A 16,341-nucleotide genomic window follows, 5' to 3' on the forward strand; every position below is an offset into this window, starting at 1 on the left:
AAGTGACCTAAGCTACTTGTATAGGTCTATAAGTTATGTTTGGATAAATACTTTCCCGCTACCACTATAGAGTAATGCTCTGCCCTTCTGAGATCAGATATGAGATCCTTTACCAAGGACCTTTTATCCTTTACTCAATAGTAGCTGTGGTTTTGTTGAACCAGCCCTCAAGCGGGCCGTGCGGTGGAAATTGATGACGGGCTAATAATAGACAGCCTTGTGGAAGCATTTCAAGATTTCATGACAGTCGATAGCAGATCTGCTTGCTACCGTTCACCAGCAGCAAGAAATCGGTTCATATGCGTTGTACGCCACACAGGATCATCGTCAACGTGGACGACGGAAAAGCCTTGCTGCTCCCAAAAGCTGATGGAGCCCGGTAAAAACGGGTGGGTATGCAGATACATTCGCCGAATGCCTTCTTGGCGTGCTCTCTGCTCGAGAGCCGCGAACAATTTCGAAGCTAATCCAGTTCGGCGCCAATCAGGGTGGACGTACATCCTCAACACCTCGACGACCCGTTCGTGGCCAAAGTCCAGTTGGGGGAAACGCTGGTCATAGGCGACGTAACCGACGGTGGCAATCAAGCGACCATCCACTCGGGCTGTGAAGAAGGCTCCGTCGGGATGTTCCAGATAGCTTTGCTGGAAGTTGGCTAGTTCACGCTGAGCCTTTTGGAGGTGTAAGGATGGATCCAGCATTGAAAACATGTCGGCGCGGGCCGCCATGATGAAATCCACAATGGCGGGGATTTCATCTGGCGCGGCAGGGCGGATAGTCGTGGTCATAATGTTTAGGAACTGAGCCAAGTATACGACAGCAATGGTTCGCTGGTGTTTTTGAGGATTGAGATCCGTTTAACTTTTTTGTGTGCAAGGTGCTTGGCATGTCTAAGTCAGCCACACGGCGTGCCCGCCGAGAAAGACCCACCAGGTTACAACGGACTAAATCGAGATAACGGACAATATATTACTTGTGGGAAGCGTCGGGAAGAGCATTTCTTTAATCAATGTACAGACCCTGACTGCTGCAAGTGTGGCGGCAGATACCTAAACCACCGGGAAACATCACAATCCTGTGCTGCAAATATACTCGAAGTGGGGCAAATACTAGTCCATCTTTGATTCATAGGTTTGATACAATAAGGGACCTTACTGGTTGTATAAGTGTCCTTTGGTTTCTAAACAGAGAGCTCTGCTTTAGTGCCCTGCGTGTTTTTCGCGCGGCCCAGTTATGTTACTCAATTAGTCTAGTTACTTTGCCAATCAGATAGTCAAGACTGGCGTGCCCATAGAAGTGGATACCGCCATCCAATAGTAAAATCCATTCCGAGTTGGGCAGAGGTTACTTCTTACAATCAGCATGCCGTCAATAGAGTTCAACGGACCGTCCCAGAGAACCGGTACGAAAGTAAAAGGGGCAATCCGAATGCCCGAAGTATCCAAGCTAAATGTCATATTGTTCTGCCTGTCAATGACGGATCGGATGCGTTCTTCGACCTCGGCTCCATTAAAATGGATTTGAGGCATATGCGGGTGCCTGAAAATTTAATGTTCCCAGGTTTGTCTACCAGGATCTAAAGATAGTTAGGGAACGGCACTCTTATTAATAATAACTATATTTAACTAACTATAACTAGAAATAAACTAAAGAAGCAATGCTGGCGTTCGAGGCCGGTCTTGGCATCGGCCTGATGATCGCATCTTTGGACCCTCGGCCACAGACTGCACCAAACTCGAATGGCCCTTGGGTGTCTGTATATCAGTGTGATGGTCGAGTAAATATTCGACAAAAAAAAAAGCAATCAATTGGTACTATCTTAGCTAGCACCTTCAGTGCGAGGAGGAAATGAGAAGAACCGAGCGCTGCGTACGTAGGTATCCGTCGCTTAGGTCCGCAGACCAATTCACCGTAAGGGCGGGGCGATCTGCGTACACCATGACTTTCATGACTTTCAACCAAAATCCTTTGATTATCTGACGTGATAAGTTTTCCACTGCAGTGATTGGCGAAACCGACTCATAAATTATATGTTCCCTACATCTCCTCCTAGTCCATCTTTCCATATTTTAAGATACGTAGCCACACCGTCAATCACTCGGAAATCGTGGTGGGAAAGACTTCGCTCTCTTCGCTCAATCCGAGACGGCCCAGGATATGTCATCGCTGCTCTGAGGCTCCCATCGCCATGACATGTGGGACCAACACACGATGACTTCGGCCATCCCAAACAGTAAATCGTCCTCTTCGCCACCAGGCAACCCCCAGAGCGAAGGGGACTCGTCCAACTGTGAGAAGCGCAAGGGCCCCCGTCTCGCCCACCGTAAGTCGAGGACCGGATGTCAGCGATGTCGCGCCCGGCGAGTCAAGGTAAGCGGAATCTATCGCTACAAGATCTGGCCTGACTGATGTAGTGTGACGAAGCGCGACCAGTGTGTCGCGACTGTCATCGCCATGGGATCCCCTGTGTTGATGACAGGCTTGCGGAAAAAGGAGCGGTCCCCCCCTCAGCCTGGATACAACCTCGGCCGCTCGAGCCCAGTCCATCAGATCCCAGTAATGACGAACACATGAAGCTGCGCTTGCTGCATCACTTTACTCTATTCACCAGCGCTACTATGCCCGGGGCCCACCTGAAGCGTATCAAAGACTGTTGGTCGATCGATGTGCCCCAACTCGCATTCTGTTACAAACCGCTCCTGCATGCCGTCTTCGCAATCCGCGCTATCGACATAAACATCACAGTTCGTCACTATACGGGGATTGCAGGGATTGCAGTACGGCCTTAGATAGCGTTTGCACGAAGGCATATGATGCAATCTGTACAGATATTCCGTGCAACGAGCGTTTTCTGTTGCCTAGGGAAAGACTAGATATGAAGCAACGCCTTGAGCAAGAGCGCCAAGAGGAGGCACAAGACCCGGCTATACATATCGGACGGGTTGCATCTGGCGACATGGTGATGAAGTCTGGTGAGCATCAAGGGATACTCACACAGAATGATAAAGTCATCGCGTTTGAGATGGAAAGTGCGGGAATTTGGGATGAAATTCGGTCCGTTGTTGTGAAGGGAGTTTGCGACTATGCGGACAGTCACAAAAACAAAAAATGGCAAGACTTTGCTGCTCTAACGTCCGCATCAACAGTGAAGGCCCTGCTTGAGCGATGGAACCCGATAGACCAAGCTGTTAGATCCGTCGTTAGCGAGGGTGGGTAGTGCCTGTTTGCTTGGTGCTAATGCCTCTATTGCACGAACCCTCAAATGACTGAGTCAAGACTGGAAGCTAGTGTCTTTTTTCTCCTTCCAGCACCGTCACGAGATGAGGAAGAAGAGCTCAAAGAAAGTTAGGGCGTCTGGATCTATTTCATAAAGCGGTGTGGCTAACTATGTGGTAGTTGTTCTCGAGATGCTCGACTTTCCCAGGGTCAACAGCCGACATGAAGAAATAGCTGAGGCGCACAGCCAGACGTTTTCCTGGATTCTTAGCCATGATGCCTCCTTCGCCAACAACGACGATACTCCGAATGTACGTCACCAACAGGTGAGAGCAGGATTCGCATCATGGCTCCGCGAAGGGAGCGGCATCTACTGGGTTAGCGGCAAGGCAGGATCTGGAAAGTCAACACTAATGAAACTTATTCGCACCAACCCAATAACCTCAGAGCATTTGCAACACTGGGCAGGCGAGACTCCCGTCATTACTGGTCATTTCTACTTCCATGATCGAGGCAGCGTACTGGAAAAGAGCCGGGCTGGGTTACTTCGAGCACTCTTGCTTCAGTTACTTGGCTGGAATCCCTCGTGGATTCCGCAAGCTTTCGCCGGCTCGTGGTCACGCTTGCAGAAGCTCCGGATGACCAAATCGTTCAAGCGGCCTACAGACGAAGAGTTCTCGTTGAATGAGTTGCATTTGGCATTTCGATCGGTGCTGGCACTGACTGTTTCGAGAGTTCGGGTTTGCTTCTTCATTGATGGGCTCGATGAATATGAGGGATCCGATCGAGATATTTCACACTTTGTCACCGAGCTGGCTGACAGCCAGTTTGACGGCTCATGCTGGAACAAGCTATGCTTATCTAGTCGGTCGCACTCGGCCTTTGAAGAGGCCTTCCAAAATTGTCCGCAGCTCAAACTGCACGAGCTGACCTATAATGATATCTATCGGTATGTGTACGCCCACCTGGGATCTCATAGCCGATACGAGCAGATTCTGCGTACTGAACATGTCGCTCGGTTCCAAACCCTGGTTTCCAGCGTGGTGGAACAGGCGTTTGGTGTATTCCTTTGGGTGCAGCTGGCCGTGTGGTCGCTACTCGATGGACTTGATCAGCATGATTGGATTGACGAGTTGGAGCGGCGCGTCCAAGAGCTACCGCCGGAGTTGGAGCAATTCTACGATCGAATGCTGCGGATGATCGATCCTGGCTATCGCCGGCAGGCTGTGCGAATCTTTCGCCTCATGCTGGTCTCCAAAGACCCACCACAGTGTTTGGTGTTATCATTTATCGAAAATGATGACCTTGACGTGCTGAAGTACCCCACTCAATCGTGTCTGCCAGATAATCTGGATCTACGAAGCGGCCAAATGGCAGCGCGTCTCAAAAGCAAACTAGGCGGCTTGGTTGAGGTGAATGCGCCGCTCGTTCACGAAGCAGGTTGCTGGGTGAGCTCAGTTGTGACATTCTTTCATCAGACACTCCGCGAGTATCTACAAAAGCCAGCACCATGGGAGATTTTGCTTGGGAGGTGTTCAGTTCGGTGCTGTGACATAATAGTATTCTATGAGATCGTTGGATATTGCGCTAGGGCGGCTCTGAGTTGTATGGACAGAGACTTTAGTTTAAACGATCCTGGACAGCATTTGATCAGAGCGGTGCGCGAACGACCTGTACCGTTTATGTGGTTAGTTGGTGGGAAGGATGACTTATCTATCACAATCCATTCTTTTCGCTTGCCCACTAACCCCGGGTGGACGGTACCGCTTTGTGCTAATATATCGCTTGAAGCCGCGGCTCGAAGGCCCAGCAGGGCTCAATCCCAGGCGAATGCACCGCATTTTGTCGCCGTTAGCACCCGTGATGAGGACCTCATATCACTAGAATGACAACGCTTACGTGTCCGGGAATGACGGTGTTGCCGGCAACACCGTGTTAACGGGCTTAGCGAAGACACAGCGAAAAGCCACTGTGAGTACCACGTAGTGGACGATGTCCGAGATACCTCGCTGGCCAAGGCGATGAAGGAACTCATACACCCTGTCACTGGATAGTGTGTGATAGTGTGTGAGGCTTAGAAACCACTGCAATCCGGAGGTTCCTCCGCGTCAGATGTTTTCAACGAAAATTGCATCGAGCAGAAGGTTCCGTATGAAACTGAATGTGTTTTGTTAACCGGTTACGATTATAGATGTCGGTGGAGCGGCTGGTGATTCAGGCAGTCGCCTAGACACCCGCGACGAGGCGAGATCGCAGCGAGTTAGCAGCAGGCGAGGTCAAGTTAGCACCGAGAAGTGGAAGATATGCCAGTCAATAAACCCCTCTCAACGGCACCTACGCCAATGGTATGGTTAAGCGCTTTTTTGATACTGGGAGGAGTGCACTCAAAACGAATTCAGATTTTTGCAGTCCGACCGGCGACCGAGTGGATGAATCTAATGCTCAAATATTATTCTACCCTATATAAACATCTGCGATTAAGAGTCTATCACATACGACCATAGGGTGTGGAGAACAGGGCTTCCCGTCCGCTCAGCCGTACTTAAGCCACACGCCGGGAGGTTAGTAGTTGGGTGGGTGACCACCAGCGAATCCCTCCTGTTGTATGTTTTTTGGCTTAAAAAATCTTTCTTTGATTTATTGGCACCGTTAATATAGTGTCCTGAATTTTTGATGAGAAGGAGGTATGTCGCTACTTGTGGCAGCTGAGCGGGATGCCGTTTTCACCAAGTTGAAGTTGCTTTCTTTTATACCTCAAAGTCGCTCCTCGGCTAAGGAGGATCGTGCCTTTAGATGGATGGTCAACTGGGCATTGCTGGAGTATAGGAAAGTTCGTCAAGATTGAGGACAACGTTTACGCTGTCGGTAATACGATTTCCGCTTGACTATTGTGTCATGATAGAGGAAGGTGTATGTCCTTGGCCCCTTAATGACCGAGATGCGACCAAGAAGAGTCGTCATCGGAGCAGAAGGTAGGGAGAGAGGGCTAGATGGAGAGGAGAGGGGTTCAGAAGATTCTAAGCCTTCATGTTGCAGGGGAAAACAATCTAGTTTATACCGGCATAGTGACGCAAAGTGAGACATCGGTAGGAATTAGTTTCCTACGGAATGGATCATCATGATACTAAACTTAGGGGTCAAAAGTCTGACTACACCCGCCATTTCGGCAAAAAATGCAATAAATTTAAACTCGATTTTCTTAATTAATTTAAATAATATTTATCTATAAATCAATTATATAGATTTTATATATTAATATTTTATATACTAGCCACGTGCCAGGCGTACAGCGTAAAGTCTATGTAATATAGAATAAATAAGACGATCTATTCACTCTTAAAAAATAGCCTACCAAGTAATTTAAGTATTCTCTTTAAATTACGTCTAATTAATCTATAATTTACCACTTAAAAAGAGTTTTAGATAAAACTCTAAAAGCTTCTTTTTAAATAGATTCTAGAGATACTTAATAAGATTTAAATTAAGTAAATATACAAGCTAATCCAGTATTTAAATTCTATACCTTTTAAACCAGTCCTACATCTCGTAAAAAATATAAATTTTTATATTATCTTATTAAAATATAGAACTAAGCCTATAAATTAATAGAAATCCTTTTTCTAAGTAAATAAAATAGGATTTAGTAAAGTATCTATCTCGAAGTAATAATTTATTCTTATTATAGATCCTTGTCTAGCGCACCTTATCAAAGGCGGACACGCAAGGTAAAATAATAATAGAATAACAATAACTAATTTCTAAGCGAAAGATACTAATAAATTATTTATTTAGTAATTATTCAGAAAAGGCTATAAACACTAATAATAGTCTTATTATATAATATCTACTCTAGTATCTACTCTAAAAAAAGTATATCGGGAATATACGGTACTACGTACTATGATTAAATATATTTTATCTTCTACTTTTAAAAAAGTCACGATAGAAATAGATATTCGAGGATATATAAAGATATTTATTTTATATACTTAGTTTAGTTTTTTGTAATTAATTTATAATTATTATTATAGAGTTACCTTTAGTAGTACAATTAATTTTAATTTATTTATACTTTTCTAACTATTAAATATATATACTTGATAGGTCTAGTTCTTTAGACAATAGTCTAATATTAACAATAGTCTAGTATCGACTGTATCCCTATAATAACAGTAATCTAATATCGATAGTAGTTTAGTATCGACTATATTTCTATAATAACAGTAGTCTAGTATCAACGGTAGTCTAGTATCGATAGAAATCCTAAAATAATTTCTATTTTACCCAGACCGCAACTTAATAACAATAGAAGTCGAAGGCCGACTCTAGATTAATAACCCTCGAAACGTAGTCCGCTAACTAATCTCAGACTTGACAACGAAGCCCCGGGCGTAACAATCCTATTTTAAAACAATTAATTTAAATCGGCCACTAATCTATATAGTATTCTAAATTATTTAAAAAATATTTTTCCTATAGTTTATTAAATTAATTAGATCTTTTCTATATACTTTATTAGAATAGTAGAATATATATTAGATTAAATTATTTAACTTTCGTTGGATAAAATATTCGTCTAAAAATATTATTTTAAACAAATAGATAGAATTAACCCATATACACGCGAATTAAAGATATTTTTTAACTATATCAAATCTTAGAGATATACGCTTCTTAACTTTCTATTTTTTTTAAATAAAAAGTCCTAAGTACGCGTTTAATAGTAGACTAAGAGATTAAAAAACCACTACTAATAATTAAGACTTTATAATTTTTTTAAGCCTCCAACGAACAAGTAGATATATATAGCGCTTTTTAGCGAAGATAAGCTTTTAAAATTTATCTTTTCTAGACTTACTTTTCAAGATATAGTAGTACTAAAAATATTTTTTAATTAAATAAATAATAGAGCGATAGATATTAAATTACTTTATAAATTAAATAGATAATATATTATTCTCTAGACTAGATATAATTACCGCGCGCGTTTCAATAGAATGTTCTTAATTTAATCTTCTATTTCTATTAATATCGGTTCCAAAAGATCTTATAATAGTAGTATAGTAGATAGTTAAAGAAAGTACAATTTTTTAACGCGTCGGCGGAAACGCGCTAGTGTAGTTAGGCTTTTAACCCCCCATGTATAAATCACTTTCCGCTCTCAATGTCCCGTTTCAACTGACTTACACTTCCATCCTTTTATTGGCTTTCCAACAAAAACGTCCAAAATGTCTACGAATGGGATCTGTATCTTTGCTGCGTATTGTGTGGGCTAGAGAGTTCCTTATACATAGGATCAGAATTAACGAAAGCGCATAAAGACTGGGGGGCATGGCCGGCAAGAAAGGTCAACAAGAGGAAGGGCCTCATCGTGCCAGCAGCCGAACTTGAACAACTGGATCTGGAAACGGATCTCCCGATGTGGTCCTGTTTTTACCGTACAAGTGAGTGATATATACTAGTGTCCACCCTCTGCTGAGCATACCTCACGCAATAGTTTTTTAGTCCTTGATGACCCAAAGATAGGCCGCCTGTCGATATCCGGAATATCTCCACATCTCATGATGGACAGGAAGAAGCACCGTGTAATTATTGATGCAGATAACGCGCTGGTCTTTCCTGGGCCCAAAATGGCCTATCAGAGATGGAACATTGGTTTTCGTATGGCCAACCTCTTTGAGACCGATTGGAATAGAGAAAAAGGGTTGCATATCGGATATGTCATGCATCCACACTGCTGGCTATTGGTTGATCGGTTCCTGGGACACAGCGTTGTGAAGCAGGACCTGCGGGCATTTATACAAGCGATCGAGATATTTTGGAGAACTGACTGAACATTTTGGATGCCGGACCTAATCCATGACACTTCTGAATATCCATGCTATGACCATGCGGCGCCCTGGATCAAGCATAACTGTCCTAGATATGGGGCAGGCAACTTTAACCGCACGCATATGTCCTCGAGTCCATTTATAATCCGTGACATCCAAACGTTGATCACAGTGGCTACTAACGAGCATGGAAAGCCCCTTGGCCAGGGAGCGAGGTGGCGTTCTATTGTTGCTAATGTTCCTGTCAAAGTCATAATGATCATCATTGATACGATTTACGAGCGCCGTCCACCTTGTCCCGAGAGAATCCAAGATACTCGCAACGTGCTAGAGGCTTTTCAATGGAAAATACCTGATTCATACTGGCATAGGCGCTGCAACCCTAGTCTCGTATTCGAGGTGCAAGACGCGATTAAAGCCGGGACTCAAATCGACTGGGTATATTTCTTCCTTGGGTTACACGAGCTATTGTTACAAGAGGACTGGTACTGCAATAGTGGATTATATTTTCGAGGCCGGATACTGTACCTAGTTGAATGCATTGAAGGGTGTATATCAAACGGTACCTAGGTAGGGTATTTAGACAATACGAAGGAAACAGTATCTCACGTATATCCTAATGAATGAGGATAGATCCTACCGCTTTCGTAATACACAGAAAACCATAAATAAAAATAAAAATAGGTAAATACATGACAAAAGAAAGAAAGGAAATCGACGAAAACCAACCAAGTGCACAAAACACAAACGTGGATATTTTGAATCTACACTGAAAATAAATTGGGATAAGTAGTGTGGAGAGAAAAAGGGCACTAGGTGTAAGAGATACTGCCAGGGCACACGTATTCCACAAGGCCAAAAGGTCAAATAATTCTGAATCAGCGATTCAGAATGCCCTGGTCAGACCTATATAGCTTCCCGCCGTTACAGGATATTAATATCCGCCACTCGGAACCCGCGGCGCCCGTCTTGTATAGAATATCAAGTAATTAGTTAGTTAGTTACAAATCGTTATTAGTGTAGCATATTAGTAAACAGGTGAATTACAAAGAATTTATAAGCCATAGTGAGCTTCTCAAAATACAATCCTACCCTGTCTATAGCCCATAAAAACGGGATTGTAAGCCCAGCACTCACCCGTCATGTCTCTATCAATTCACACTTTATTCAACTTCCACTCCATATCATAAGACCTACCCATTCCACCATGCGCATTGTTGTAGCTGGTTCTGGCGCCATGGCCAGGTATATCTGCGACGAATTCCCCAAGTATGGCCATCAAGTTGTTATACTGTCACGAAGCGAAAAGCCGATCTTCAACGGCCGTCCCAACATTTCGCAAGTTGTCACGGATTACTCAGTTGACTCGTTGGTCGCTGCAATTGACAACTGTGAGATGTTGATCTCCATGATCCTCTCCTATGGAACTGATTTCATCGACGCGCACCTGAACCTAATCAAAGCATGCCAGCTCAGCCCAAATGCAAGCGTTTTGTCCCATCCGAGTACGGGGGTGATGTGGAGAACTACCCAGACATGCCTCTCTTCTATTACCATACGCGTGAGCCTATCAGAAAGGCATTGCGGGAGCAATCGGAGTTGGAGTGGACGATTGTTAGTGTCGGTTGGCTCGCGGACTATGTGGTTCCTTCAAGGAACAGATATCTTGCTGATATTGGTCCGGCATTTCCTATCGACCTTGCAACGAACCAGATTGTCATCCCAGGTACAGGAAATGACCATATTGACCTCACCGCGGCCCGTGATCTTACCGCAGCGTTGGCAATGCTCGCCAATGCACCTTCGTGGGAGCCCTATCTCTACATCTCCGGCGAAAAGACTACTTGGAATGACCTTGCGAAACTTGTCCAGCAGCGATACCCTAGTATGACTAAAGTCAAACGGATTGGTCTTGGACAGCTTCTCAATACCATTCAGACATCGACGGATGAAGAGGAGATTTTGCTATCACACTACCAGATATCCACGCCACTAGGAGGCGGCTCGCTCGATCCGGAATTGGTGCAGCGTCATGGCCGCAAGTTTTTTGCCGGTTTGCATTTCCGGAAACCAGAAGATCTGATCAAAGAGGCATTTACAAATGGTAATACGATTGTTTGAGATCGTGTTAGCTTAGACAGCAGCCCCTCGGACAGGTAGATAGTGTTGAGTTAGGCTATTTACTGATGCCTGGTTCGTTAGACTCCAAATATCTCCAGCTAGCTATATTAGCTAGTTTCTGTTTGTTGATAGAGAATCAATCCTTCTTCTCTCTCCCTCACTGCTACCTAGTAGCCAGATCATATAGTTCGAAGGCCTGCCTTCTTTTTCTAATACAGCTCTCTCCCTCAGCGCTCTCCCGCCTACCTTTTGCCCTTAATAGTATTTGCAAAAGGCTAGGCCTTTAGTTATGGTTTATTAAACATTCTTATGAAGAAGTATAAATATTTGCGCCAGTTTTGTATCCACATGAATGAGGATAGATCCTACCGCTTTCTGAATACACAAAAAACCAAAAGAAAAATAACTAAATAAATAAATAAAATACAGATGAATAAAAATAAAAATAGGTAAATAAATGCGAAAAGAAAGAAACGAAATACACAAAAACTGACAAAGTGCCTAAAAACAAACGTGGATATTTTGAATCTACACTGAAAATAAATTGGAATAAGTGGCGTGGAGAGAAAAAGGGCACTAGGACAACAAAAGTACTGGGGTCAAGTTGCGGTCTGACAGAATATGCACATGAAACCCATGTTGACTCTCTACTTATAATTTATTGGTCATTGTACTAAGATAACAGACATAAAACGCGCTTAGGGCCTTGCAGTAGCCTTGTCATTCGCAATAATGGTTTCGACCAATAGACGGGCTCCGCATGTCGACTACCCGTTGGACTTCAGCCGTCGATCCTTAAATGCGCAATTCTGGTAAGAGGCTGAGCGCCAACAAACACTCCGATTCACGTATTCTGGAGACAGCCAATCAAGTGTTAGCATTTCCATTTCTCGTAACTCTGCTTAATGAATTCTCCTTGGCATATATTCAAGGATATAAAGACACCATGGGTTCTCCAACATGGACAAGGGAAGATTTCTTCATCCACACACGCAAAACAGTCAAGTTTGGCTTCCTTGTTTCAGCACTAGCACGTTGCGATAGTTTCCAACATGGCTCGTAGCAAGAAGGAAGAAGCGGAGTGGGCAAGTCACCGCCATGAGCTCCAGTCCCTGTGGCTAGATCAACGATGGTCTGTTGAGCAAATCCAGGAACATATGAGCCGGAGTTACAATTTTTGCAAAAGGTCAGCGGCGAGTCTAGAAAGGTTTCCTGCAGCCCAGCTGACAATCGTTGCAGCAAAGACCAGTATTACCGACAGTTCAAGAAGTGGAATCTCAAAAAGAACTCCAGAGAAGAGGAGTGGCGTTTTGTTGCGTACCGTCGTGAGAAACGTAAACGAGAGGGGAAAGACCCTGGAGAGGTCTCGATGCACGGTACTCACATCCCCAACGCAAAGGTTAGAAAGGAAACAGCTCGCTATGTTTCATTGTCATCTCAGTACCTGGGACTAGACGACTCTTGTATGCATCTCCGCCTTATGACGCTTCAACTTCTCTACTGAAATGCTTACTCTCCTATATACTATAGGCCCCAAGACCCCAGAAGGAGTCATGGTCAGCACCCCTCGCTCGGCGATAGATGATATACCCATTGAAATTCCCATGGAGCTTCCCGAGATGGACTGGTCGCATGACCTAATCGAAGCAGGTTCGTTATTCACGGATGAGGACCTTCGCTTTCTCTGGCAAGAAAAACTGATATGAAATTCCACAGCTAGTAGCGGCTTCCCTGATGTATCTGGGCTTTTGTCAAACGCTGATACGATGGCTCTTGTGTCTCCCATCGAGATTCCGCAACTTAGCCCATCGGCCTTCCATGTTCTGGACGACAAGGAACCAGCTGCAGCTTCATTGAACCAAGTCGGTGAAAGTTTGAATCATCAGTTGCAGTCAGTGCCTCCTATAGCACGGATGTCAACGAACGGGGGCGAGCCGATCGACTGCGACTTCGACTCCCTAAGTAATGAGATCATCCGACATGCACGACTGGCTCTCTCACGTCGCTATCCAAGTACCGAAGATAAATGCCTCAGTGAATGTCTTTCTTTCCTCGAACCCATCACGATGGGTGATGTCAATAAGGATCTCACAAGAATGGCCGAGAACATATTCCAGTCACGCTCTTCAGATATGCTCTCGCATTATATCAGCCTCTGTGTGTTTTTATCATCAAACAACATGCTGCCGACGTTATCAACGGATGGATTGATTTTGCTTATCGTGAAAAGCAAGTCTCAGCCCAGACTCAAGGCACTCTTATATTCGAAAACCACGACCATGGAGATATTTATGAGCAATCTGTTGGCTAGTGCGGCAGCGATGGGTGAAATAGAGATCTGCCGGATTCTTATCAACGCTGGTGCAGATGTCGATGCCCCCAGTGGATTGGGCCTGCGTACAACGGCTCTTGGCAGGGCACTTCTTGGCGGACACCTAGATTGTGTAAGGATACTTCTGGATGCTGGTGCAGATCCCAATTTAGCAGTGGATGGAAGGGTACCGCTGCATCTTGCGTGTGATCTGTATGACTCGTACGACTACGTGAAAGTCTTGCTCGACTCAGGAGCCCATGTACATCCTCCACAAGACTCTGCTCGCCTCACACCTCTGCAAAGAGCCGTTGATGGGTCACAGCTTGAGGTAATTCGACTGCTTCTCAAGGCGAAGGCTAATCCAAATTGTTTCACCAAGGCTAAGCAGGGAACCGCACTGCAGATTGCCTGCAGGAACTCTGAGGCAGCCGGAGTCGTAGAGCTTCTGATAGCGGCAGGAGCTGACATCGATGCTCGCTCGGGATATCAATACGATGACGGGAAGCTCGAAGACGGCCTTTCCGAGAGCAGCGACGATGGGTCCGAGACTTCTTCTATAGACAGTTTCTGGGAGACTGACGAGTCGACCTGTTCCTGTTTCAAATCAGCCATTCTCATAGCTGCAGAAAACGAGAACTGGGAGGCAGTTCAGCTCTTGCTAGAGGAAGGGGCTGCTGTTAATCCTAGCATGAGGGGTTGTCCTACTCAAGCAATGAGACAAGAACTTATAGAACATTCTTGGGATGATCCAGCTGTCTTCACCCCACTGCAAGCTGCCGTACGAGCGCAAAATATCACAATGACCCGCATGCTTCTGAGTGCTGGTGCACATGTTGATGCACGACCCAGAAATAAATACGGCCACACCGCGCTTCAGATAGCTGCTATGATCAAAAACGAGAGACTGACCCAGATCCTATTACGGAAGGGGGCGAATGTGAATGCTGCTGCTAGTGTCTGTTTTGGACGTACAGCACTCCAAGCGGCTTCTGCACACTCAGACATTACGGTTCTGATTATCCTACTTGAAGCAGGGGCAGAGGTAAATGCCCCACCTGCTGGAGAGGGCGGAAGAACTGCACTACAGGTGGCAGTATCTGCAGGAAATATTGAAGGGGTCCGTCTCCTTCTTGATGCAGGCGCAACCGTCAACACTGACTTAAGTCGAATTGAAGGGATAACTCCCCTTCAAGAAGCTACTAAAATCCGGGATCAGTCAATTCGAGATGAAATCATACATTTACTTTTGCGGGCGGGCGCATACATCCAGCCACAGAAGGGCCAGGAAAAATATGCTTCTCTCCACACGGCAGTAAGTCAGGGAGACCTGCTTATGACAAAAACCTTGCTACGAAAAGGTGCCAGTCCGAATGTGGGTTACTGTGCACGGACGAATCGCACCCCTCTCCAACAGGCGTCGTCATTGGGAGATGAAAGTTTATTCCAGGTATTGGTGGACTATGGGGCAGATATAAACGCCCCTCCTCATTGGGACGAAGGTCGCACCGCGTTGCAATCTGCAGCTGAACGCAACCACTTGTCTATAGTGAGGAGGCTACTGCAACTTGGCGCAAGCGTGAAAGAGGAACGGGCCCTCAAGGGGATCTCCGTGATGGAGGCCGCTGTGAACAATTGCAACCTAGAGCTCATACAACTCCTGCTCGATATAGACCCCAGCATTATACGTTCGGACCCAACCACAAAGGGCATTGTTATAGGGGACGCCTTGAGCCATTGGAAATGTGATGTTTCCTTATTGGAACTTCTCCTTAAGGGTGGGGCAGATGTTAATAATATGGACACATATTCGTCATTACCGTTTCTTCAGCTGGCAGCAAGAAAAAGCAACCTGGGGTTTGTACAGTGCCTTCTTACTGGAGGCGCTCATGTAGACTGTCACGGGCAGCCCACCACTCCTGGAAACGTCACAGCCCTTCAAGAAGCCGTCGCTTCTCGTCATATTGATATCGTCCAGTTGCTACTGGAATGGGGAGCCGATGTTAATGCACCAGCAAATGAGAAAGGCGGAAAGACTGCGCTCCAGATTGCAGTATCACAAAACTATTTCGAAATGGTGGAGCTCTTGGTGCAAAACGGCGCAAATGTTAATGGCCTACCCAGTCCACGAAGAGGTCGAACAGCCCTTCAAGAAGCCGCAAGCTCTGGCTATGTGCAGATGACACAATACCTGCTGAATCAAGGTGCCGATATCAACGCTAGAGCTGCACACTTTGGCGGAATCACGGCATTACAGGGGGCTGCGAGCAGCGGCAATATTCGCATAGTCATGATGCTGCTTTCAGCTGGCGTCGACATCAACGGTGCAGCTGCCATCGAAGGTGGACGTAATGCTATTGAGAGCGCTGCAGAGAATGGCAGGTTGGATACTCTGCATGTTCTGTTAAACTACCACCCGAACACTGAAGAATTTGAAATCAAAAGGAAACGAGCAGCGAAGCTAGCACTTGCTAATGGTCATTTGGCCATTGGGCGATTTTTGCTGGCGTATCGGAAAGACACATGGATGAGGACGAGGGAAGTGCCTTGTTAGTGCTTGAAAGGTGTGGATTATGAGGCAGTTGAGTAGTTGCTGGAATGGTTACCTAGATAAATATTGCTCGTGTTTTACTCAAAAGGTACTTACCAGTAGCATGTGTAGTCCGTAGACGAATACTCCCAACGCCGAGTCGTACATATTAGAAATACGAGTTGAAACCCCATATTTCATCAGAAAACTACCTCCCTTTAACAACGTAAGCCACTTCGAAATATGGCTCGCCATGAGATAATATAGGTAACGCGTTTTGTATATCCTAGAAGGAACATTAGGGTCAACATTAGGGTCAACATTAGGGTCAA

The 16,341-nt window shown here is 45.3% G+C and overlaps 6 protein-coding genes across 6 annotated transcripts; 5 read left to right on the plus strand and 1 right to left on the minus strand.

Annotated features, from left to right (window-relative positions):
* Positions 1 to 51: 51 nt before the first annotated feature.
* Positions 52 to 773, minus strand: BDV37DRAFT_247744 (GNAT family N-acetyltransferase). Its single transcript, XM_032081909.1, has one exon. It carries the CDS (start codon positions 726 to 728, stop codon positions 267 to 269), a length of 462 nt encoding a protein of 153 aa, XP_031941731.1. The 5' UTR covers positions 729 to 773; the 3' UTR covers positions 52 to 266.
* Positions 774 to 2,211: 1,438 nt separating this feature from the next.
* On the plus strand, positions 2,212 to 2,789 carry BDV37DRAFT_282961 (Zn(II)2Cys6 transcription factor domain-containing protein; the record flags this gene model as incomplete). The annotated part of the gene is made up of 2 exons (XM_032087184.1): positions 2,212 to 2,370; positions 2,415 to 2,789. The coding sequence occupies 2 exons, from the start codon at positions 2,212 to 2,214 to the stop codon at positions 2,787 to 2,789; spliced, it is 534 nt and encodes a 177-aa protein (XP_031941732.1).
* A 152-nt stretch (positions 2,790 to 2,941) lies between these two features.
* On the plus strand, positions 2,942 to 3,294 carry BDV37DRAFT_247746 (uncharacterized protein). The gene has a single exon (XM_032081910.1). The coding sequence runs from the start codon at positions 2,957 to 2,959 to the stop codon at positions 3,215 to 3,217; it is 261 nt and encodes an 86-aa protein (XP_031941733.1). The 5' UTR covers positions 2,942 to 2,956; the 3' UTR covers positions 3,218 to 3,294.
* Positions 3,295 to 8,444: 5,150 nt separating this feature from the next.
* Positions 8,445 to 9,901, plus strand: BDV37DRAFT_294057 (uncharacterized protein; the record flags this gene model as incomplete). The annotated part of the gene is made up of 4 exons (XM_032089568.1): positions 8,445 to 8,481; positions 8,538 to 8,660; positions 8,722 to 8,990; positions 9,126 to 9,901. 4 exons carry the CDS (start codon positions 8,445 to 8,447, stop codon positions 9,615 to 9,617), a joined length of 921 nt encoding a protein of 306 aa, XP_031941734.1. The 3' UTR covers positions 9,618 to 9,901.
* Positions 9,902 to 10,254: 353 nt separating this feature from the next.
* BDV37DRAFT_271489 (uncharacterized protein) lies at positions 10,255 to 11,168 on the plus strand (the record flags this gene model as incomplete). Its single annotated transcript, XM_032084728.1, has 2 exons — positions 10,255 to 10,536; positions 10,572 to 11,168. The coding sequence occupies 2 exons, from the start codon at positions 10,255 to 10,257 to the stop codon at positions 11,166 to 11,168; spliced, it is 879 nt and encodes a 292-aa protein (XP_031941735.1).
* Positions 11,169 to 12,220: 1,052 nt separating this feature from the next.
* Positions 12,221 to 16,033, plus strand: BDV37DRAFT_282964 (ankyrin repeat-containing domain protein; the record flags this gene model as incomplete). The annotated part of the gene is made up of 4 exons (XM_032087185.1): positions 12,221 to 12,354; positions 12,408 to 12,631; positions 12,699 to 12,818; positions 12,885 to 16,033. 4 exons carry the CDS (start codon positions 12,221 to 12,223, stop codon positions 16,031 to 16,033), a joined length of 3,627 nt encoding a protein of 1,208 aa, XP_031941736.1.
* Positions 16,034 to 16,341: the final 308 nt, after the last annotated feature.

This window comes from Aspergillus pseudonomiae (assembly GCF_009193645.1).
Source record: "Aspergillus pseudonomiae strain CBS 119388 unplaced genomic scaffold BDV37scaffold_31, whole genome shotgun sequence".
Classification (NCBI taxonomy): Eukaryota; Fungi; Ascomycota; class Eurotiomycetes; order Eurotiales; family Aspergillaceae; genus Aspergillus; species Aspergillus pseudonomiae.

Excerpts from the sequence above, each read along its gene's own strand:
- BDV37DRAFT_247744 (XM_032081909.1), bottom strand. The coding sequence starts at position 728 with ATGGCGGCCCGCGCCGACATGTTTTCAATGCTGGATCCATCCTTACAC.
- BDV37DRAFT_247746 (XM_032081910.1), top strand. The coding sequence starts at position 2,957 with ATGGTGATGAAGTCTGGTGAGCATCAAGGGATACTCACACAGAATGAT.